This window comes from Candoia aspera, chromosome 2, assembly GCF_035149785.1.
Source record: "Candoia aspera isolate rCanAsp1 chromosome 2, rCanAsp1.hap2, whole genome shotgun sequence".
In the NCBI taxonomy this organism is placed as follows: Eukaryota; Metazoa; Chordata; class Lepidosauria; order Squamata; family Boidae; genus Candoia; species Candoia aspera.
This window is the reverse complement of record NC_086154.1, coordinates 202,812,776-202,838,288: the sequence shown is the minus strand read 5'-3', so window position 1 is coordinate 202,838,288 and position 25,513 is coordinate 202,812,776. Positions and strand designations below refer to the sequence as shown.

At 39.6% G+C, this 25,513-nt stretch overlaps 1 protein-coding gene across 1 annotated transcript; it reads left to right on the top strand.

Moving 5' to 3' along the window:
* Positions 1-156: 156 nt before the first annotated feature.
* On the top strand, positions 157-25,513 carry LOC134492558 (fructose-1,6-bisphosphatase isozyme 2). Its single transcript, XM_063296714.1, has 7 exons — positions 157-401; positions 6,355-6,517; positions 8,341-8,433; positions 11,645-11,785; positions 14,191-14,328; positions 21,791-21,910; positions 23,849-25,513. The coding sequence occupies exons 1-7, from the start codon at positions 229-231 to the stop codon at positions 24,041-24,043; spliced, it is 1,023 nt and encodes a 340-aa protein (XP_063152784.1). The 5' UTR covers positions 157-228; the 3' UTR covers positions 24,044-25,513.

The window sequence follows — 25,513 nt, the reverse complement described above, 5'->3', positions numbered from 1 at the left end:
GTTGAAGTTGCACTCTTGCTGCTTTGAAGATCCAGAGGGATTGTGCAGCAAGTCTATTCCAAGCATTCAAGTCACATGGGATCAGGAACCTTTTACTAACCCATGCTTGGTGTGCAAGCCAGCTGCTCCTCCTTAAAATAAAACTACCGGCCAACAGCAGTGGTTAGAAGGGGAAGAGAAGAACTACTAGATTCTAGCTAAGAAAACAGGTCCTGCTTTCCAGCCAGCATGTCGGATCAAAGCCCCTTTGAAACAGATATGCTAACCCTGAACCGATTTGTCATGGAGAAAGGACGACGGGTGAAAGGGGCAACAGGAGAACTGACTCAGCTTTTGAACTCAATGCTCACTGCCATCAAGGCCATCTCATCAACAGTCCGAAAGGCAGGTCTTGCTCATATGTGAGTAGCATAGAGAAGGGGAGAAGGGGATCTATATTAGAACGTTTTGGATGAGGTCTGGGGAAGGAGGTGTACTTCTTATAATACACTGAACAAAATTATTGAGACAGAATGCCATGTGGCTGGAATAAAAGAAAGACAGCTATAATAGCTAACGTGTATGCTGAATTATAGAAACTTCTTTCAAATCATTGTTGATCTTGGTTTGATATAAACAGAATTTGATCAGAAAGAAGGCACAATCAACACTTGTTACCTTTGCTCCCTTTAACATAATAATTTCAAAGAGAGAAATGAAGCTTTCAGAATGTAGTAAAGCTTAATAACAGGATCTGAGCTGTAGGCAGATAGATTACTAGCATGTAATATGCATATATTTTAATATTGATAATATAATTCAGCAACCAAGGCAGTAACATGTGGCGTGTTGCGGGTCCCGTCCGGGATGGGGTCCACAGCTGTGACGGGTGCGCCAGGTCCGACTGACCCGGCGGGTCCTCCTCCCGGTTCGGATGACAGTGACACAAAGGCTTTCTCGAGGTGAGAGGATGAAGGACCTCGTGCGGGGCCCGACAGCTCTCTTTTATTGGGTTACACATCCCATATCGGGAATCACATGACATAATGTAAGCAATAACAGCGTTAATACAATACTTTGCCTTACATGGTTATACATTGTGCTTCTAGCTCTGCTCCTTGGTCCCTGGGGGCGTATGTCCGTTGAAACCTTTGTTCTCAGGTATGTTTCCATTCCTACTTCCTTGTTCCTGGTTCCTTGTGCCTCCGCAACAGTAACACAGGAATAATATGATTTGCTTCCATGCTACTTCTGTGGCTGAGAAGTTCAAATAAAATGGTCCATGTCAGTGTAAAGATCAGGCCCGCCAACTTGCTTCTAATGTAATAGGAGATGCATTCAGAAGAAGGATTCAGAATTGTGCCAAGTGACAAACTGCACTGTCTTCATTATCGGGTTTGATGTCATGACCATGTCTTGGCTGCCTTCCAGAAACTTGATGGCATATTTTTATAACTTCATATGAACATGAATGAGTTAATCAGAGAATAAGTTACCAAGGTGCCATCTTGTGCTTCCTGGCACAATATCTCAGGGCCATTGACTTTCTTGAATTTCTTCTGCCAAGGTTACAAAAAGAGCTCTGACCTTGGAGGAGGAAATCAGGTAGCAGAAACCCTTTTGTTCCCATGCCAGCCTTTGAGACTGGCTCTTATAAAAGTCAGGAATGCTGTCCAGGAAATAGAAAAGGAAGGAGTAGGACTGGTCAAGGCAAAAGACCATATTTGGTTCTGAAGATCTTACGCCCTTCCAGCCCTCTGTCATTTCCTGTTTGGAAGGGACTGCAGTTATGCCTTTCATTGCTTGCAGAGGAATGGAATTAAATGTACAGACACACACACACAGATCCTCCCCATAACCTCATTAATGTGCATTGAGTCAGTAGAAATGTATGATACCAGCTGTTATTATGTATTAGTTTATCATGCTTATTATTCTATTGAGATTCCATCTTGAGATTCTTGTGAACCATCCAGAGTTGTGTGATTGGGGCAGTATAAACATCAGTTAAATAAATCAATAAATTCTGCTGCTATGACAGTCAAGCTTTAATCTGCCTTATTACTGAGGCTTGTAAGTGATTCTGTCACTACAATTTCCTGTGACAAATTAAGGGCAGCAAACAGTGGAATGCCCTTGCTTCATTCCCCCTCTTTAATGCATGGTAGAATGAGACTGGACAAGAGTAAATGGGGCCTAGATTGGAGACTTTGGTCACATTTCAAGTTGCTCAAGTGAGAGGTTATCAGTGCAGAGAGTCTCCATACAGTACTGCTCACTCAGGCTATTTCTGAATTCAGGTCTGCCAGTCTTCCAGAAGATTGATAAACCTGTGCGAAAAAAATAGAACAGCTGGCAGGATGATGGGGCAGAGGAGAAGCTTGGGCTGAAATAGAAAGGAGCTCACATAGCTCATCAAATTCTCTCCCACTTCATCTGGGTCCACCTTTTGCCCCACTTATTTGTCACCCAAGCTATTTTTATATAGATTTACCAGTCCTCCAGAAGGCCAGCAGACCTGTGTCCAAAATAGCCTGGCTGACAGAATGATGGGATCATGGAAGGGTATGGAGTGAAGCAGGAGATGGTTTGCACCACACACTTGGAATACCTATCATCACTTTATCTTTGTCCACCTGCAGCCAGGTTATTTTTGGAAAAAGGTTTATTGGCCTTCTAGAAGACTTCAGATTCAGAAGCAACCCAATTAGAGGAGCTGTGAGGAGCATTAGGGGTGCTTCCATCTCAACCCCACCCCTCAGCTGTGCCTGTTTCAAAAGACTACTAGAGTAATGTATTAAAACAGGTTTAATAGAGCATTCCAGAAGCACATTGGACCTATGTATACAAGGAGAATGCATGAACACCTGCACAGGGTGAGATGCCTCTGTGGAAGCCAACTGTCCAATTGTTTCTGTATCCCAAGCCAAAAGAAAGGTAGCGTCCAGAGACCAGAGGGGAGCAAGCAGGACACAGCAGCGAAATGGAATCATTGGCAGCTGGACAGCTGGACAGATCCCAACCACAATTATTCCCAACATCATCAATAAGGCATCATAGTGTTTGTATAGCAAGATTTGTGTTGGGAGAAGAGGAAAAAAAAAGAACAGCTAAAGATGAATATAACCTACCATCATGGTAGGCTGAGCATGAGTAGACAACTGAAGCATGTCCTCTAAATATGGGTGGTGGGGTGTCTTTGTGCTATGGCTTAGAGGGACCTGAGAATGAGCCCACAAAAAGTGGCAAAGAAACTTTTCCATCAATTCCCTTCACTTGTCTATTGCTGGCAGAAAGCAGGACTCAGAACATTCCACTGTCGAAATGCTGTGGACTAACGACTGAATTCCTCTACCTAAATTGCAGTTTACTTAGAAATGATGTTACTGACTCTCAGTTAAGTTTGCCTATGCTTGAATCACAGAAGCAGTTTAAAAGAAGAATTATTCTAAGTCAACAGGCATACCACTGCACTACTGGAAATGGTTTTCATAACTGTTCATTCTTTCATTATTTATTTCTTGCCCTTCCATTATAATCTGATATTTCACCTGGTTCCCAATAGAAGAGGCACTGGAACCGCACATACAACAAAGAATCAAGCAGCATATTCTGTTACTGGCTTGGGGTGGCTCTTGCATTAAGTTAGAAAACTAGAGGGAAGGAGAGAGGGACATAAGTCGACCTCCCTGGGCCCATGGCTAACTTCTCAGGTGGGCAGGAAAAATGGGTAGAGAGGGCCTCATACAGTTGCTACTTCTTGTCCCAGTTCCATAAGAATCTCCCCCCATCTAAGTTACTGCAAAGTATCCCCTCAGTGAGGAAAAGACACAGAGACTGGTGGTGATACTGCTGCTACTGTTGACTGAGACAAAGGCTGACTTAGACTTGGGAGCCATAGTGGAGAAGGAGGCAGCGGCAGCAGCTCCTCCCTGCATCTGGCTCCACTCCTTACCCTTCCTGCCTCTTCCAGAACAGCCAAAATTCAAGAACAACCCACCACAGCCATTTTCATCCAAGTTGCCCAAGTGATGGTGCCCTGGCTCTGTTGTCTCCTTTCCTGTCTAGCTGTCCAGGGAGCTCTTGGACCTTGCCACCAGGGTCCTAGCATCTTCAAGAGCAGCCTCTGTCAGGGTTCCTCCCCCACCCTTCCCCAATAAAAGATCCAGCAGCTACACCCATTACAACAGGCAAGAGGGAACACAGGCCCACTATGCCTGCCTTTGCTATTTTTATGCCTCCTGAAGCAAACTCATTCTTCCACAATAATGTAATTGCTTCTCTTTTCATTCTATAATGACTCCAATACAACATTTATGCTTAACACAGATATATGGAGAGGAACAAGGAAGTGGCATTGCACAGCCTGTGTACAAAAAGCCTATGGATCTGGGACTCTTTGCCCTAAGTTTGAGAGCTCTTCTTTCAGAATTTTCAAATGTGCATGCAGCCCTTCATATGTTGATTCCAACATTGTAAAAGAATAAAGTAAGATATAAACATTACATTTATGTCCTGCACTGGCTGCCCATATGTTTTGAGGTTCAATTCAAAGTGCTGGATATGATCTACATGAATTGAGACCTGGATATCTTCAGGATGGTCTTCTCCAAGTAGAGGCTGCCTCTTCTGTGCATTCAGCTCAGAAAAGGATGTTAGAGGGACAGCCATGAAGAAAGAAACCTTTCTGTCCTTCCTCTGATATTCGTCTTACTCCCAATAGTCCAGATGCTTCTAGCCTTTAGGAAAGCAACAGAGACTGCCCTAATTTTTGCCACACATATGAGACCAAATGACTTCATTGGCATTTTAGTTTTTTGTTAATTTCAGTTGTATTGTTTTATTATATTATTTCTATTTCAATTAAGCTTTTATTATTTAGAGATTGCTGTAAGCCACCATGAATCCACTGATTTATCAGGGTATTGTTATAAGCATAAATAATATAATGTAACAACTCTAAAACACAATTAAAAACAGCAGACTTGCAAAGAAAGTATGATCCGATATTTAGTGAAAGGAAACAGTTGCCAGAATGAGAAATTAATATTCAAATAATCATATTTTGCTGCTATTCCTCTGCCGGTCCTTTTAAAATTTTGTAAATAGAGATTCGTTGTTCTTATATTCTGCCTTCCCAAAATATTTTTACTGTTTTAAGGTTGCATCCTCTTAAGCATGAGCAGGCATCTACAAATAGTTCTTCCATTAATGTGATCTGAGATCTAGTTCATTTCACCAATGCAAGTCTAACAACTTTCAAGTTTCCTTGAACATATTACCCTAAAATTAAATTAACAGGGCTTGTTTATGAATTGATAGGACTGGGATGCAAATCACTTATAACTTAACTTCTGTTTATGCTTTCCATGGGGTTGTTTTGGAAGCATTTGATCTATGGTAATTGATTTGATTGATCTATTCATTTCGTATAGTGTCATAATCACATTATTTATGAATCTCACATGAAAATATTGTGTGACTACAAATAGTGTGTAAGAGTCCAAGTGACCACTGTATTGTAGATATTGTCAGAAAGTTGTCAAGTAAAGAATGATGTTGAATAGTATATTAGTCATAATGGACAGTATCAGTTTATTTGTACATGCATTTTCCACAAATATTGTAGATTTGTGCTCAAAGCCATTCCCACTATAGGCAATATAAATTTATCAAAATTACTCCATTTCAATTAATTAAAAAGAAGGAAGTAAGAGGAAGTAAATCCTCCATTTAGTACCTTGAGTAGCTGAGTTCCTGCAGAGATGACCATGGAAATAGACCCTTATTACAGTACTACAATGACTAGCCTTTTATGGAAACAGATGCTTAACATAGAAGATTTCAGTACTATTATACTAAATGACACAGAGAGGCTGGAAAGGCAGACTCAAGTAATAAGGAAGCACTTCACAACACTTTAAAGCACATTCCTATCATAAAGATTGCATTGTTAATTTAGAGGTTAGCAACCTGTGTTCCTCTGGTATTTGGGACTTCAGTGTATTATTTATTTATGTAAATTGATATGGCTGCCCATCTCACCATAGTGACTCTGGGCAGCTAACAACAGATCAAAACACCAACCACAACCCCCCTCCCCAACATATAAATCCTACCATGACTGCTGGGGTAAAAAGATTTAATAAACTGAAAATTCCCCATGGGCTCCAAGTAACCCCTTGACTTCCATGCCTGGGAGCACATCCAGGTCTTCAATGTTTCCAAAAGGCCCATCAGCTCCAGGCAATATGGCCAATGGCAGAAGACTGTGAGAGCTAGACCCCGAAAATGTGAAGAGCATCCGCTTGCTTTTCCCTGGCTTAGCTCTTTCTTCATTCTATCAATAACCCCATGGGCTTCTCTCCTCCACAGGTATGGAATAGCAGGAAGCATGAATGTGACTGGCGACGAGCAGAAAAAACTGGATGTGTTGTCCAATTCTCTGGTTATCAACATGCTGCAGTCCTCCTACAGCACTTGCGTCCTGGTCTCTGAAGAGAATAATGAAGCAATTATCACCCCAAAAGAAAAGAGGGTCAGTATGTGTTCTGAGTAACTGGGAAGAGGGTGGTGACCTGTTTAGCAGCAGAGGGCGCAATTGAATCGCTGAAGGAAAAAGGACGTACTGAAGGGGCTCCAGAGGAAAAGGTTGGGTGTGCTCTGCAGTTGAAAATGCCTGGGGGCAGAGTTGGCAATGGGCAGGGCCGAGTGAACGGCTTTTTGTCATTCCAAAGCTGTGTTGCTGCTTCCACGTGCAACAGAGAACATTGCCCCAACGCTGCCAGAACCGGATTAAGACTTACAGTAACTGCTCGAACTGAATTAAGCTTTAAATTGATAGAAGAAGAGCTGTCTTAGCCTCAGAAATATTTGGAATTGGCTCTGCCAACTAAAGAGACCGAAAGTATTTGCACATGTCCTTTTCTTTGTTATTGTTTTCCTCGCTTAACTAGGTAAGCCACCTGGAGTCATTTATGAGTCCCCTGCTTCTCAATCTAATCAATTAAAATAAACAAATAAATAAATAGCACAGAATAATGCTGGGCAGACATCTGCCTTGCATGATTGGTCTACCGTTTTATTGCCATGCAAAAGAGGTTTTTGTTTTTCTACTGTTCTCAGGATATTTGAAAAATTATTTGGGGGGTATTTTTGAGTTTACTTCATTGCTGAAGGTGACACGGTATGCTACTGCTGATGTTGCTACTGTTTCAACTGCGCATCCTTCCACATGGCTGAGTTAAAGTGCTATCCACCAGTGCTTGAGCAGGCAGAAAACTCTACTGGCATAAAATCTGATGTCCCCGCTGGCAATCTCTGTCCTGCTGCAATGCGGGCAAATGGTGTTCTTCTTATTTATGGCATAGAGGGCATGTTAAGGACAGGAATTGGTGGGTTTCCACCAGTCACTGTCCTTAATGTGGGATGGGGCTGATGCAGGATAGGATGCAAATTTCAACAGATGGCTAGACTGGCAGGTTTGGTCATCTCTCGAAATTGCTCTGGCTTTGTGCAAGTCTTTTACACGGGTGCATGCAAAGGGAGCCTGGCTATCAGTTGCAAGTCGGGCTCCTTTGGGGCTCAGTTGTCTACTATTCCTGAAGTGCACTAAACCTACGCTCAAAAGGAACTGAACTTGCATTTAGCATTAGTCCAGAAGAGCACTGAACCCATGTGGATAAGAAGCCGAACATGCATTCAGTGCTATTCCAGAAGAATGTTACATGTGTGTTCAAAAGCAGTGCAAATGACAGTTGCACGGGGGGCTGTGCCTTGAAGCAGCAGAGAGAGAACTGCCTCCCTCTCTGGGAGGGGGGCTGGCTTAATTTCCAAAATGAACCATGGAGAGAAATAAATACATTACCTGGGATCCAAGGGTGGCTTTGCATTACCAGTACTGTATGTAATCTCACTTGTGCAAGTCAGGCACCTAATTTCATTGATACCCTATTGCAGTTCCCAGTTTCCCTGAGAAGCTGGATCACGAAGTTGCCAATAATATTGGCAAATCCTGAAATAATATTTGATTCGGCAGTTGAAGAACTGCAGAAAAAAGATAACTTCAGCAGACTTGCAATTTATCAGAAGCAGCCAGACAAGAACTGTTTTACTTTCTTACTACAATCTTTTCTTGAATGTGTGTGTGTGTGTGTGTGTGTTGGGGAGTTTTGTATTATACTGTACTGTAGTCTACTTTTCATCAACCCTCTGATGTAAAAACCCACCTTTCTGCTATTGTTCTATCTAAAGAAGATTTCACAGGATTGCTAACTTTCTAATTAGCTCTTGCTAACCGGTGAATGAATATTGAGCCTGCTAATATCTACTTTAAGACTGCTTTTGTTTCTCTTTTTTCAGGGTAAATATGTGGTGTGCTTTGATCCACTAGATGGCTCATCCAATATAGACTGTTTAGCCTCAATAGGAACAATATTTGCAATTTACAAGAAGGTAAGCTGCTGAAAGGAAAAGAAACGGAATAGTTAATAGTAATATCCAAAAAAGCAGAACAAATAACTGGTGATAGCATCTCACTACATCACTGTCATTTATAGATTTCTAAAAAAAATTCTGCTGTACTGAATTTTTTCCCAAGTTGGTATTCATCAAGGGTTTTAGACTTATGTGTGATCCAGGTTGAAGAACTCTTTGGTGAAGCCGCAGGCCTAGGGAACAACTCTGGATCAGATCCAAATATATGCTCAGCTAGCCCTATAAAAGCTGATGCAGCTGGCAGTAGGTCTTCATATTCTCAGGCAGATATTGCACCTGCTACCAGGTGAACTGGAGATATGGTGGTTGAACCTCTTATCTTCTGCATGGAAGTCATACTGTGTGCTCACCTCTGAGCCACATTTCTTCAATCAGCTATACTCTCTGACCTCAAATCAGCTAAAGTGACAAGCAAACTTGAAATGGCAGTCAAGGTTTCCCATGTTTTCTTGCTTTTAAAAGCATCTGCAAAAGGCACACTTTTGTGATCTATAGGGTGGTTATATAGATGCAAGTTACATATGAAAGCGAGTACAAGTACCTCATCAATTAATAGTTATAATGCATTAAAACCCATTTTTTGATGAGACCTTCTGAGATAGCTTGAAATCTTTTGATGTATATGAGTTCAGCAGCCTCTCACTTAATTGTGCTAGTAAAGTTTCTATTTTCCAAAATGTCTGCTTTGAGATCTGTAATGGAGTATCCTGGGAGGTTGAAGTGCTGTGATATTGTGTATGTGTGTGCGCGCCTTTGAGTCAGTCTTGACTCCTGGCAATTGCCTGGGCATGTCCCTGCAGTTTTCTTGGCAAGGTTTGAGAAGTGGTTTGCCACTGCCTCCTTCCTAGGGCTGAGAGAGAGTGACTGGCCCAAGGTCACCCAACTGGCCTAAGGCAGGACTAGAACTCCTGGTCTCCCAGTTTCTAGCCTGATGCCTTAACTACTACACCAAACTGGCTCTGATATTACTTTGTCTTTATTGTGTGTCCTGAGGTCAAACTCACATTCATTAATTATTTTGTGCAAAGTTTGTCCTGTTTGTCCTATATATGATCTATAGTGGCATTGCTGGCAGATGATGGCATATATCACATTAGAGAAAAAAAATATGAATGTGCCTCTAATTTTGTGTGTAAAGTTGTTTGGGCCTCTGATGGTGCTATGAGTATAAATATGGGGGAAACTAGACATCAGAGTCTGTTGTGGGTCTGGTTCTCATGTCCTGTTGTATCTTGTTGCTTGTCAGAATCTACTTCAGGTTGGGTGATTGTCTGTAGGCAGATATGGGCCTGACACCCAGTGCCTGAGAAAGTGTAGCATCATTGTTCAGTATGGGATGTTGTTTATTAATAATCTATTTAAGTGTCTTGAGCTATGAGCTGCAAGTGACAACCAGTGGTGTTCTGTTGTTGTAGTCCTCCCTGGGTCTTGATCTGGCTCTACTGATTTGCATATGGATCTTGTTGGATGGGTAGTTCTGTCTTCTGATTGCCATCAGATATTCAGTCCATCAGCTCAGCATCTCTGTCGAGTAGGTCAGAACAAATGAAATTACAGTATAGCGTTCAACCTGGCTATAGATGATAGATTTGGTGGTGAAACAAGCAATGCTACCGGGGGAAACAAACCCTGCTCCATTATGTGTATAGTAAATCCAGATTGCTTCCCCCTTATCCATACATTGAGAAAATAAAAACTAGAAGGCAATCTACATGATATATATCTTATATATCATCTACTTTAACCTTAAATCATAGGAATATGTTCCAATCCTTTGGTAGAAAGATGTAGCCCAAAATTTCTACTAAAAGATCAGGACACACCTAAAAGTTATCTGATCCATTTAAAGCAGAGTCCTGATTTGCTAAGCCTTTTGAACTAATTTTCTGAAATCCTATAACCATCCTGTATCACGTACTCTTTAACCTTTTGGGGTTGTGTTCTCCAGACTTGGCATAGGAAATTGTTCCAGAATGAATGTGGTTCCTTGTAATTTGTGCATACTGTTATCTACACTTTATTATAAAACCAATCTTAAGTTGCTAGGGAGAACTCAGTGTATCCCCATGGACTTATGACTGCTATTTGGCTGAGCCACATTCTGCCTCTGAGTGGAGTCTGCAGCTGAAAATACAGTGAATGACACCAGGACAGAAATTATAATTGATTTCATTTCATTTACATTTAAAGGGGATTAAAATTAAATATGGCGGGGACGCGGTGGCGCTGCGGGTTAAACCGCTGAGCTGCCGATCGGAAGGTCGGCGGTTCGAAACCGCGCGGCGGGGTGAGCTCCCGTTGCTCGTCCCAGCTCCTGCTCACCTAGCAGTTCGAAAACATGCAAATGTGAGTAGATCAATAGGTACCGCTTCGGCTGGAAGGTAACGGTGTTCCGTGTTGTCATGCTGGCCACATGACCCGGAAAATGTCTACGGACAACGCCGGCTCTAAGGCTTAGAAACAGAGATGAGCACCACCCCCTAGAGTCGGACACGACTGGACTTTACATCAAGGGAAACCTTTACCTTTACCTAAAATTAAATATAGCTCATATGATTACTCTGCAGCCATATCCTTCTGCCACATTAAAACTATCCATCTGCAGCAACATTTGGGGTCTCTGAGGGCCACTCCTACATTTTGGGGGGCTGCATAAGGTTTGAACTCACAGAATGTGCACCTTTGACCTAAAAAGATCCACTTCAAATGTCATTTCCTATTGAGCTAATTGTAATTATTAGCCATTTGCAAATACATTTAACACAGGCATTGAGTCTCATAATGACATTTTGAACAAGTAAAGGGACAGTGTTAAAGTATTCAGTGGTTCATCTGATGAATCCTGCTATTGAAGATAGATTACTAACATAGGCAAGTTACTTCAGTTTACGACTTGACCTGCAGCTGGTATATCTTTACTGTTAATGGTTCTTATTTGCAATTGGGCGGTACTTGCCGTTCAATTATATTTAAGATTCTCTTACAAGAAACTCTTCAATCTCAATCCATCAGACACACATCAAAATAGCACGCATGGGAAAGAAAGCTGTAGTTCGATTATTAAGAGAAATTCCTAATCTATACATTTTAAGCCTGTTTTCCTCAAATTTAAATTTTGTAACAACAAAAGGTCTGGATAATACTTACACTGCAATAACTTTTCTCTTAGGCATCTGAGGATGAGCCTTCTGAAAAGGACGCCTTACAAGCCGGACGCAACATTGTCGCAGCAGGCTATGCTCTATATGGCAGTGCGACACTAGTTGCTCTTTCAACAGGGCAAGGAGTGGACTGCTTTATGTTGGACCCGGTATGAGACAAACACAAAGTACTTGTTCTGCTTCTGTTGCTGTTTCATATTCCATATGAAAACCATCTCCCTCTTTAGGAACTGGGGGAGGGGGAGACAAAGCAGTTATAAGACGGGTTCCATTCTGAATGAGCGCAATGCTTCCTGCCCTTACTCTGAGCTGGCTTTTGGCATTATATCATCGTGATATCACCACGGTGGCAAAATGATTGCTTATGAATTGGCTTCTGCAAATCATTTTGATGAGGTATGAAATGCCTTTCTGGATGTGGTCCTCAAAGCTACAGAGCGGCTGGTATGGCTTTTACAAGGCCCCTCCAAAGCCAGGACAGAAGAGTGACTGCAGCTGCTTCAGGGTTTCCAGGAGGGAATCCAAGGGGAGCTTCATCAAATGATGGCACAGCCTTATTACGCAGCTGGCATTAAAAAAAAAGTTTGGGAAACATAGTGCGGAAATAGCAGCAGGTAAGGGGTTTCAAATGTGTTTCAACAAGCAAGGGAGAACTGAACTGGAGATTTAGGAGATGCAGAAAGCTGTTCCATTCGCACTTTAAAATGCGGCCAGATTTTAGTTGTTAAACAGATTGTTCAAAAACTGAATTATTCTCTTATTTGCTCACAATCTTGCTAGGAAAAAACCCCAGAGTTCTCTCTAGCATAGTGCTTCCTACTGATGCTAGTCTAGAAGCACGTCAGTTTAAATAATTGTATAAAAAGCTTTACCGGCTACTCTGAGATTTTAACCTGAGTCTGTACTGCTTTAGTCACTTTTGTTTGTAGCGCAGATTGTAGCACAGTCTCCCTCTCCCTCTCCCTCTGGTACTGGTAGAAGACTCTAGATCATTCATCAAGTTGTAGCTCTTGAGTAAACATTAATTTTTTCTCCCAAAATCATGCTCTAATTTGTGTCAGCAGCACTCTTATTTATTACCACACAGAAGTAGTTATTGCCTGCTTCTTCTTCAGAAATAAATCACTATGGTAAGACACAACAGGGTATGGTAAATTCTCTTTTGTACATTTCAGAGATTCTTTAGATCAAGGGATGCACTTAACCTTTAGATGGTGTGCTGGGAGCCACACTCCAAAAAGTGGACAAGACTAGAATGAAAAAGTGGGCAGGATCAGGACAAGACCTAAATTTGGTTTGAAATTTACATCAAACTAATGTGATTATGTGTTTCATTATTTCCCCTTTGGCCACCTTAAAGCACAACTTCAGTAGAAATTCTGGTAAAGAACCTGGGCTACACTTAAAGCTTGGAAGGGACCCACATAGCCCAATTTTTAGGGAAAGATTGTACAGACCTTTAAAAAATTAATTGATATATGAGAATGTATAAAAAGATGATCACAATATATGCACACAGAGTGATAAATACAATTCACAGAAAAACTAAAAGGGTATTTGGTGTATTTCTTTACTGCATGTTCTACAAAACGTTTCTTCTACAATGGTCATGGCATCCTTCCAGATATTGGATACATGGCTGTGTTACAAACTGCCCAGAATGATTGGTGACAGAGATGATAAGGAGAGGAAATAACAGGACTTTTCCTATGACTTACTGGAATCTATGTGTGCTCTGAATATACTTCCAGTCAAAATACGGGAAGGCCGCCCCCTCCCCGCAGATACTCTGGAGCTGATATTGCAATGAAACAGAGATTAACTGGTCAACCAGAAATTAAGAGGCAGAAGTTTCAGCTATGAAAGGACTGGAAGTGAAGCTCTAGAAAAGTTATCTGAGAACCTGATACAGTATTGGAGGATTTGCTCCATGCTGCACAGGTGCTGTTAACTTTAACACTACTATTTGAATGTTATCAGGAGAGGTCAAAACATAAACTTAGATCTTTGGTCAGCTTCTGGAAGGCCTGCAGAGGATTGGCAAAGGTTTCTGAATCCCAGAAGTATCAACATTTCAAAAGCCTCTCCTCCCAATTATTACATTATTGGAAAATAATGCTTGGAGGAGGGAAACCCAAAGAATGGGTTTTTGAATGAATGTGCCCATGGATATCCTGTTCTTAACTCATAGTTTAATGGTCCATCCTACTATTTTGTATCCTGGGCTCTAGCTGGTGGACTGCAGGCTCTTCTATTACAGAACAAAGTAGATGGTGCAGACCTGAAATCTACCATGGTTCATGAAAACTCCAGGATTCTTATCACTGTATGCAAAGACAATTAAGAGCGCAGAGATTTCTTAGAAGTGGCCATCACTAAGTTTAATGATTCTTATTCCTTTGCAAGTGGATTAAATTGAGTCTTAAGAAGCAACCTTGCTGCTTGGAGGTGTGGGAAATATTTACAGTAATAATTCACTAAGATGGCATGTGAATTAAGAGTATGTGAAGAAGCTCCTTAACAGCACAATTTCTTTATTTTAACTGTTGTGTAGGCTCTTGGTGAGTTCATTTTGGTGGAAAAAGATGTGAAAATCAAGAAGAAAGGAAAAATCTATAGTCTTAATGAAGGTTATGCGAAGTACTTTGATCCTGCTGTGACTGAGTATTTACAAAAGAAGAAATTTCCTGAGGTAATTTACCATTTGGCTGCCATAAATCACAAGTAGTAGCACTTGGTGTATACATATTTAATATAGTTTAGCTTCATATATCCCACAGAGAATTTTGATTACAGTTGCATTCATGCATTCAAGGAGAAAACTTGTCCAAAAGCACTGGAGGACCTAAATCAAAGTGAGTCTCCATTCATTAGAAGGCAACTCATGCTTTTTAGCAACAAGACACATGTCTATTTTAAAAACGTTACATTAGCTCAAGAACACAATATAAGAAGGCTACCCCCGAAGTGTATCCACTGTAGAATATATAGCAAAAAAAAAAGTGGTAGAAAAAGTTTTAGTATTGAGCACTGGCTAAATTCCATGGTACAAACTGACACAATACATTCACTTGTTGACTTGTTGACAGTATAGTTGCAATCTTACACAGACATATATTTTTCAAGTCAGTGGGACTTACTTTCTTGAGAACATCTAAAGACTGGGTTCATAAGCCTTTTTTAATTTTTTAGAAAATATTTTATTATTTTTTAAAGGAATCCAGCCTGTTATCAAATGAAATATCACCCTACATATTTATTTCCAGGATGGCTTCTGAGTTTACACAGCATCACTGATATTCTTCAAAAATGAAAAGAGGGTATGGCTGAAGTGGTCGAAAGCTTCTTGGGAGCCCAGGATTGGCAAGGAGAAATTTCCAAGAGGATCTAGAATATGGGTGATTGGCTACACTCACTGTTTTAGCCGTGATCAAGCTTTTTCATGGCAGCCATTTTGTGAGAGCACCTACGACATACACAAATACATGCATATCCATCATGCTATTCCTTTTTGGAGTAAGAAAATTGATATACAGCACAGAAAATGAGCCAGGAATAGGGAGTAGTGAGTCAAAGAAATTAAAGATATGAGAAAAGAGAAGAAAATAATGCTTTGCTAAAACTATTTTTTTCCCCTCTCTCATGCCTTCTCATGCCATGACAAGTCCCTGCAGTTTTCTTGACAAGGTTTTTCAGAACTGGTTTGCCATTGCCTCCTCCCTAGGGCTGAGAGAGAGTGACTGGCCCAAGGTCACCCAGCTGGTTTTGTGCCTAAGGCAGAACTAGAGTTCATGGTCTCCCAGTCTCTAGCCCAGTGCCTTAGCCAGACTGGCTCTCCTAAAACTAGTTTACACCAACATTATTCACTATACCTCTCTATACTTTTCTATGTCAGTAAACCATCTTTGCTTCTACTATATTCATTCACTGATTCATACATAACACTTTGTTCTTTAAACTTCTCTCTTTTTCAGGAGCTTATCTGTTCTATCAAACCATAACTTTCTTAGCTCTATCTAACAAAGTGGTAGAAACACACTGGTATATGGAGCATTTTTGCTTTTTTTTTTTTTTTTTGACAAACATTCATTTCTACCGGCATTTACACATCTTAATTTTTTGCCTTCTATTTTCCCATCTTTTTGTGAATATTTTATCAAGGAGTACAAATTCACTTGATCCAAGTGTTCACTATTTATAACTTGTAGTTGTTCAGGTCCTTTCCCCTGTCAATCCCAATTTGGTCTTTGCTACATTAATTTTCAGATCCATACTCCTTATTACACCAGGTGTCTGTCTAACATTCATTGCAAATCATTCAGATTCTCAGCTAATCACAAACACCACCTGCATGTCAAAGTATATATCCATCCACTTCCTTACCCAACACATGCCTTAACATCTCCACAAACATTCCCTATACATTTTCCCAAGTATATACTGAACAACCAAGGGGACATCATGCACCTTGTCTTACTCTCTGCTCAGTGTTGAACCATTTGCTAAGCAGTCTATTTCTTCTCATGCAGGCTTTACTTCTATGGTACACTCTTCATTTCCGTACTTGCACATTCCATAATGCAGGCCTACACACTTTATCGTATGCTTTCTCTCAGTCACCCTTCTATTAATGTTCTTTCTCAGGCTCCAATATTTCTCAATCACATGCTGAAGAACGAAAGTCTGATCTGAACATCCCTGGCTTGGCCTAAAGCCACACTGTACCTTCCACCTTTGTACTGCTCCTTGTCAATTCTTGTACCCTTTCAAACAGAATTTTCCAAACAATTTTTCAGGCACTCAAGAAAATAATACCCATAATTTTTGTACTCACTGTTGCTACCAATTATCAGGCAGGTGCAGTCTTCTCACACACATTAAACAACTTGCATAACTGCTCCATAAACAAACCACATCAGTATTTTAACATTTCTCCAGTTTCACCTTTGCCATTTATAGCCTTACTATTTTTCAACATTTTCACAGGATTTGTTGTTTCTTTTTTACTAATGTTTTCATGCATGTTTGTAGCATTATTTCAGTTCTACTCTTAGACATATCACTACTATACTCATACAAATTTCCAAAATACTTTTTCCAGTATTGTCTCCCTCTGGATATTAGGATGGCCCCGACCCTGTTGGCTTTCCGGAAGGCCTTGAAAACCTGGCTTTGTGCCCGGGCCTGGGGCCCCAAGTGTGGGAAGGGCCCTGTTGCATGGTTATGTTAACACCATGGCTTTTAGATTGCTTGGCTGTATTTATATTTATATTTAATTTTCTGTTATTGTTTTCATTGTTTTATATCATGACTGTTTTTATTGTTGTTAGCCACCCAGAGTCACTAGTTTGAGATGGGTGGTGATATAAACTGAATAAATAAATAAATAAATATCAGTTTCCTCTCAAATAACATCATTGCTTTTTAGCTTCAGTTACTTCAGAAACTGATTTTAAAAATTCAATTAAAATTAATGCTCATTTTTTCTGGGCTACCAAACACTGTATGGCCACTTGATAGAAACAAAGAGCAAATGTTTTCTGTATCTCTTCCTGCCACCTATGGCTATCTGGATTTGGCTGTCTTGAGACTGTCCTAGATTGTTCTCAGCAATCTTCCATATAGCCTTCTAATCTTGATATTATTTATCATACGGGTGAATGCAATTACCCAACTAGGATTATGTAAGAAACTTGAAACAGTTGTGGTCCAAAATGCATTTTATTGAAGAAAATAAGTACAGTTTTTTTTTCTAAACAGCATTTTTGTGTGTGTGCCAAGTCTTAAAAAGATCCTAGATGCTCTAGCAAATACTACAGGGACATCTTATTTATGCCCCATAATAACTGAGGATTGCCAGCAGCTAGCTTCCTGCTAGCTCTGCAGTTCACTGTTTCAAGACTGAAATACTAACTTCCGGCCCTTTGCATTTTATTTTGTTTGGAAAACTTTGAATAAACTATTGGCCTAACTTGATTCTGCCTGCAAAATTACTTAATGTGGTAGTATTGCAAGCCAAAGACTCTTTGAATATGTGCACTGTTGTATTGAATAAAATGAACACAGTTCTTTTCTAAGATTGTTAGTTTATACAATCTAGTTCTAAAACCATCAATATCATTGTACTCTGTCATGTTTGACTCTTTAGCCCCATGGGCAGCATCCAATTCCGGTGCAGTGCCTCTGTCAAAAGCACTAATTGGAACTTGATCACACTCAATGGGTCTGACTTGCATTGAAGTGAACATAGGACAACAGCTTTGGACTAATCTGAATGCAGGGCTAAACTCTTTGTAATGCACATGAACAGACTTGGCCCTGCAAGTCTTCTCCTCCTTTTTCATATGACAGATGAAGAGATCAAAAGTTTCTGGTTTTAATTTAAACTAGCCAGAGGTCCCTGCTGTAACTGAATCCAGGGAACTGTAGCAAAAGCAAGTGTAACAGAGAACTTCAATTAATTTAAAACGGGGAGGAGAGAGGCAATCTTGATCTCTTTCCCTCACAAGCACTAAAATCTGGTTGGGGCTACACTTAATATTTGGAGAGGAGGGATACAGTAGATGCAAACTGGTTCATACAGACCAGGAATGATAGATGTCTGCCTTTTTCCTGAGCTTGGAAGACATTTTGTTTTATACATGAATTTAATCCTATTTTATGGCTTACACAATAGGTACATGTTTTCCATTTCAAAATAACAGAAGATAATTTTGCCAGGTGGTTACAGAAGCCTACTAAGGGCACAAAAAAACAACAAAAAAAGGGAGTTTAAGGACTGCATGTGCCCTGGTACATGAGCTGCTTCTAACCTGTGTTAGAGAAAGAACACAAAGATGGTCTTATTTAGATAGGTTTACTCACCCTATATGTGAAACCCACGAATACAGTAAGATATAATATTGTAAACTTGGGATAATTCTGATTCTGAAATGTGCTCCTGTAATTGTGTTTTTAAGATTTTCTACCTTCCTTCCTTCTTTCTTATAAAGTACCTTTCCACAGTGACTTTAATAGATTGAAATCAAATTAGCCTTTCAAAGTTGTACGAGGCTTAAATCAGTAGTAGATAGGTTTTGTGTGTGCTCTCTCAAGTGCAGCAGCAATTCACCTCATGGTTCAATTTTCAGCCAAAACAAAAAGCAAAAAATCTTCAGAAGAAAGGATTTTCCCTGTTGCTTTAGGTTTTTTTTTTTCCTGGCATTTTTTTCCTGCAAGTGCAGGGTCTGCTCTTTTCAGATCAACCAAATGTTCATCTGTTGGTATCAACAGGAATTAACCAACCTTAGGCTTTCATGCCTAAGGCAGGACTAGAACTCACAGTCTTCTGGTTTCTAGCCTGGAGCCTTAACCACTAGACCAGCCTTTCTCAACCTTTGACCCTGGGGGAACCCTTGAAATATTTTTCAGGCCTCAGGGAACCTCTGCACATTCAGGCTCAAATATAGTCCAGAAGTTACAAAATTATTATAGTTGTTTCATGGGTAGGCCTGTATATATGCATTAACAGTGTTCTTAAACTAAACATAAAGAATGAAACTTACCTCTTTAATGCAAAGTTGCCCGAAATTGAGATTTTTTTTAAAATAAATCATGATCTCCCAGGGAACCCCTAGTGACCTCTTGCAGAACCCTAGGGTTCCATAGAACCCTGGTTGAGAAAACCTGGACTAGACCAAACTGGCTCTTTCCCTATTGCTTTAGTTGCCCAGGCATATTTGTCTGACTCAGAACTTGACCTATAAACCTGAATTTTGCAATGATACTGTTTGCGAAATTTATCACAAAAGAATCAGAAACAAAAACCAGGAAATGACTTGACCACATTTTATAGTACCTGGATTTGAATGACAGAAGAATACTTCACCTTTGTTTGTACCTGTTTCATAACCACCTGGACAGCTCATGCAGTTCAGGTGCAGGAACTCCATGAAGCCAACAGGTGTGACTTTATTCAACTTATTGTAGTTCAAGATGGCATTATTTCACATTCTCACAAACACATATATGGGACTGAAATGGGGACAATGGGGAAACAGAAACAGAGAGGGACTTATCATGCCTTTTACACAGTGACTCCAATTTAGACTCAGTCATCTGGTTTTCTTACTTTTATACAATTGTACGAACAATTTTTAAACAAAATTGAAATAAATCTGGAAACTGATATGCAGACAGCCACTGCAAAGATGGCTGAGTTCCTAATCATAGTGGTGATCAAACAACATATTGTGGTTGGCTGTGGTTTGTGTTATTGGATTTATTGGACAGATAATTAAATGGCCTATCCATGGCTGGCACCAGACTTAGTTCATTCTTCAACACCCAAAATTCTAGCCAGCATAGCCATTGGTGAGAATTTTGAGGGCTGGAATCCACAGAAGACCAGGTCAGGGAAGGCTGATGTTGTGTAAGAATATGCTCAGTGTTTTTTCTTCTCTGATCAGGTAATTGTCTAGGGTAGAAAACAATGGGCATAGTAGGAGTTCCTAAGTCTTATAATCTACTATACATAGAAAACCACTAAAACCACTGTACTTGCTCTGTATAGGATTAGCCAATAGAATTGCAGTATTACCTCCCCACAGAACTCTGTGCATTGGATAAAAAGCACTTATAGGCAGCTTTCCCCATCACTGTGTTGTAAATATGATTGTAGAAAGATTGGTAGGAAATGAGATTACAATCTCATTTACTCTGTAATCTCCACCCTCACTGTACTTATCCCAGCACTGCCAAGTGAACCTGATCACAGTTTTTGTAAGAGTTGCAGTTAAGCTCTTAAGAAAGCACAACTGAAATTGTCCCCTAAATATTTGCTGGTTCGAGCTTTTGAAAGTTCTACCCTGTGCAAGTTGCCCCATGGATTGCTTTTTGCATCCTTCCTGTGTGAAATTGCTTTGAGGAAAAAGACACTTAAGCTTAAGCAACTGATCTGAAGCCAAAGCTATCAAGTTGTTTTAAAAAAAATCCTACTGAATCAAGGAAGAGCTTGAAAGCTGACTAATGGATTTTCAAAGCATCCCTTTGAAAAGAATAGGTATCTCTTTAATTCCAGCTGCTGGAAGAAACTGCATGCCATAAAATGCCCTGTGTAAAATTACAGAAGGAATTGAGATTTTTCTCAGAAGTCCTTGTAGACCCTAATTCCCAAGCACCCAGGACCACATTCAACAGATGGTGTGAATGATATTGTGTTATATGAGATTGATTATTGCTATGTAATTTTTGGGGGGTGGGGGAATGTAAAATTTTCGTGGGTATGTGAAGATGGAAAAGGAAATGAAATATATCCATGTTTATCTGCTCATTGTAGAATCATTTGTTTTGAGTGATGTGGGTACTTCCTTGAATACAGGCGCAAGACTACAAAGCATAAATGAAGATGAATATAAGCACTCGGAAATGTTTGCATGATGAGAAGTTTCACTTTAAAAATGAGCATAGTGGAATGGAACCAACAAGCTTACTCAGAACTCCCATAAAACGTGACTCTTGTTTGAGAGTGCTTAGGAAATATCAGGCGGTAAAATTATACCCTTCCAAGTGTCCAGGCAGAAGCCAACAAGTTATAACAGCAGCACTTGTATCTTTAGCCATTTCAGGAGAGGAAAAATGAATCGTTCCAAACCATTAGTATCTATTTCCTTTGTCATCGGAAAGGGAAACCTGTGAGTTGTTGACTTAGAGCAATGAAAGTGGCTTGGGATATGACAAATGAGAAAAGGACATTGCAGTGGAAATTCAGAAGGGCAATGAGCTGGTACTTCCCCATTTGTTCTCTTGCCCACTCTCCTCATTCTAGCTTAAATAAATCTGCAGGCTGGATGAATGCAATAGTTAAAGGGCTTGAAAACATTTAACATTGTAGTCTGTGTTGCCAAAGGCACAATATTGCAATGGGTCAGAGATGTTAGGGCATGGTATTTTGCCACTACGTATGTCACCTTTGGGTTTCTGTCAGCCAAAAAAGTGATGAATATGGAGTTCATTTGGGTAGCCAGAATTTCATTGATATCTATTGCTGGAATTACAGACTAGGTATTTCCTTATATTTCTTCCTTCTGAACTATGCCTCAGATTTGTTTCAGGTTTGCACTGGATAATGAGTATGGACAACCTCTTCCTTCACAATCTGTATTTCTGCTTTACAGGAAGGGACAGCTCCCTATGGAGCCAGATATGTAGGGTCCATGGTGGCTGATGTTCACCGTACCCTGGTGTATGGTGGGATATTTTTATATCCAGCTAACCAGAAGAGCCCCAAAGGAAAGGTATGCTTTAATTGACTTATTATAAGAAAGTACATTTTTAATGAAAAAGGTGTGCATTCTCATTCCTTGGAAAATCAGGATTTAAAAGTAGAGGAGCCCAATTCACACATTTATGGAAATCTCAAGGATTCCTGAGTCCTTTTTCAGAACAAGATTGTCAAACACATTAAGGTAATGCATCTTCAAAACCTAACGTTTGGATAAGCAGTCAAGCTCCAGACAAATTCTTAAGCTATCTAGTGAATGAGTTGAGGTTTCTTACAGTGAAAATCAGGAATAAGTATATAAGCAAAACTTCCATATTAATTATTATTATTATTATTATTTATTACATGTATATGCTCTCCAACTCCTGATGACTCTTATTATTAGGGAATAATCTCAATGTATACAATATGCTGAATCTGTGAGTAAATGTGTTTAGGATTACTTTGCACAATTATTAGAAAATTAATCACAAGCCATATCTAACCCATAAGAAACAGAACCACCAGCAGAGACTATTATGAAAATGATATGACTTCATTGTTTAAATGATGGCACTTGATCAGTGGTTTCAATGGGTCTTTGACTCTGCTGCTGCAGTTTTATAAACCTTGACAAGGTCCTAATAAATTCAGGATTTCTCATTTTTAGTTAGAAGGTGATAATAATTTAAAATTCTCTGGAGAGAGCGCAAGTTGATTTAAACAGCAGAAAAATAAATTGTTTCCTAACACGTTCATTCCTAAGTCTTATTAGTTAGTCCTGGAACATTTTTTATCAATAAATTAGTGTTATACGACATTTACAAATCTTTCTGAAAGCTACCTAGTGAAAAAATTCACTTAGATAAAAACATACACAATGGTTGAACTAGCAGAGAACAGCTTACTGGTCAGAACAATGTGCTGTGTGATGGACACTGTACTGTATATCTCAGTTTCCAAATCAACGTTTGTCTCACATGTTGTTGTTCCTGCTTCAGAAAGTATCACAGAGGGTATGAGGAAATAAGGGGGAAATGCCCTTGCTCCCATTCCAGAAGACATAAAGCCTTTCAAAGTTCTGGCAAACTAAGGAGGTTTAAGAAATATAGGTCTTACTATGAATATATAGCAGACGTTTTAGGAACAAATTAGATGGAATTCTATATGGAAAAAAATCCAATAGAACAAGGAACGGGCAGGGTGAGTGTTAACATACTGTATGCTAAGCCATAATTTATTAAACATGGTTTGTTAACTAAGCCACAGTTGAATGGATTCTTGTTGTTGGAACCCATAAACTGCTTTTTAATAAACCAAGATATGGCTGGATTCATACAAAACCACATTTTGGCTTAGGATGATGTGAAATTCAGCTTGCAAAGTTCTCTTTATATGGACTGGGAATTGATAACTGAAAAGGTTACAGGTCAGCTAGTCCAGAAGTGGCCTAGTTCTCCTGTAATGCTGAGCAATAATGCATGGTCAACTTATCATGCTAAACCAAAACTATAAGACGACCATGTTGCGGCTTAGAATGAAGTGTGGCTTCAACCTCTATGTTCACCCAGCTCAACATTATCTTGTCTGGGGGCTAGCAGTGCTTTTCAAAATCTTAGGCAGAATCTATTACCAGGGAGTAGTAAGGTTGAATCTGGGACTTTCTGCTTGTAAAACTGCTACAAAACTATTGTTCTTCCTGATCGTGCTTGCTCATTGCTGGAGAAAAATGCAATTTGTGTTCCTATTGAAATGAATTGGAAAGATTAATTTGGACTGGACTGCATTTATTATTGTTGTGGCTTAAAAAGCAGCAGAATGCAAGGACTTTAAAACTGACAGATAATCTATATATGAGTGTTCATAATTTGCAAAACAGTTGTAATTAGATAGAAACTTTTAAACCGCTTCCTAAATAGTTTGAACAAAAGCAATTAAACTGAGAATAATGGGTGTTTTGCTTGCATTCTAGCTGCGGCTCTTGTATGAGTGCAACCCCATAGCTTTCATCATTGAACAAGCTGGCGGAATAGCTACTACAGGCACCGAGGCGGTGCTGGATGTAAAGCCAGAGTCTATTCATCAGAGAGTCCCTTTTGTTGTCGGTTCTCCAGAGGATGTTCAAGAATACCTCACTTTTGTACAGAAACACCAGAAAAGCAGCTAGTGACCCTCCAAATTACCCCATCTATTAGCTTTTGCACTATGTCCTGGGAAAAATCTGATGTTGCAAAGTAAAAGAAATGTCCATTCTGATGATCACAACAGAGAAGGGGTTTTCCCTCACTCTTAAAAAAAAAAGATTTCTTCCTCTCACTAAAAATATCTAGTTGGTCATTTTTTAAAGAAAAAACAAGAACAAAACATGGGTCTTTTTGAATGAACTGAGTACCTCTTTTTCTCAGACAACCTTTGCATGTGAAAGTTCAGTCCTCACGTCTAACTGAATTATCTGCTGTTTTTTCCCTCCATCAAATCAAACACTGTGTCCACTCTTGTGACCTATGAGGTCATGGGTTTATCTCCATTTAGATTTGATCAAAACAAGAATGCACTTTTTTCCAAATGGTGTGTCCACACTGTTGGGAACTTTGCATCACCAGCCCGGCCCAGATGTGTACAGATTAAAATGGTTTTTCTTGTTTTGTTTTGCACATATATTATGCACACCAAACATTTACAAGATGATTTTACTTTCAGCTAGCTAACACAAATAACTCACACATCTTAAAGCTCCCCAGATTTGTTTTTCCCAAAAGCATAAAGAATAGATTGTTATGCCTACATAGCAAAGATGTTTCTGGTACCTTGACAAACAAAGTTTAAAGAGAGATTCCAGTGCAAGATTCCAATACTAAAGTTCACAGTTTCTATTCAATTTGGACTTGGTTAGATCTCTGGATATGACCCTACTGCTGGGGAATCATGTAAGCATATCTAGAACAACTATCTTACCCCATGGAAGGTTTCTGAATGATTTATTTTGTTCTATTTTATGTACAGTTGGACCCTGTATAAGAATATAACAGATCTATTTATTTAGTTTAATATTTGTAGCCCATTTTTTTGAAAAAAAATAATGATTTAGAATAAAAGAGCATTGTTGCCCATGTTTTTTACAATTATTCTTCAGTATCATTTGACATCTGAGATCAACACGGTCTGCATCTCACAAAATTGGCTTGACTTCTCAGTAATTAATCTGTTAATCTTTGAGGTTCCATCAGAGTCCCTAATTGCCTCTCCTGCTATATCACTATTTTATACAAAATTCCAAGCTGCCTCATCAAGTTGAAATCCCATACCCGCTTCTTAATATTCTTTTAAGGCATAGAGAATAGCTTGTTGTGTTTGATATAAAAGCTATTTGTGTGTTAGATTTATACCCTGCCTTTCCTTCATGAGCAAAAGTTGGCTTCCGTGGCATTTTTTCCTGCATACTATATTTTTCCTCCCAACATTCCTGGACTGAGAGTATATGAGAATGACTAGACCAGCAACCCAGTGAAACTAAAACCTGTGTCTTCCTAGTCCTAGTTTAAAGCCATAACTACTACCTGATTCTCCTCTGAAGATATTCCTCTGATTTCAAATGATGTTGTTACACACTGTTCTTCAAATATTGCTGATGTTCTTG

Excerpts from the sequence above, each read along its gene's own strand:
- LOC134492558 (XM_063296714.1), top strand. The coding sequence starts at position 229 with ATGTCGGATCAAAGCCCCTTTGAAACAGATATGCTAACCCTGAACCGA. Across the intron at positions 402-6,354 it reads AAGGCAGGTCTTGCTCATAT|GTATGGAATAGCAGGAAGCA; the intron begins GTGAGTAGCATA and ends TCTCCTCCACAG. Across the intron at positions 21,911-23,848 it reads AGAAGAGCCCCAAAGGAAAG|CTGCGGCTCTTGTATGAGTG; the intron begins GTATGCTTTAAT and ends CTTGCATTCTAG.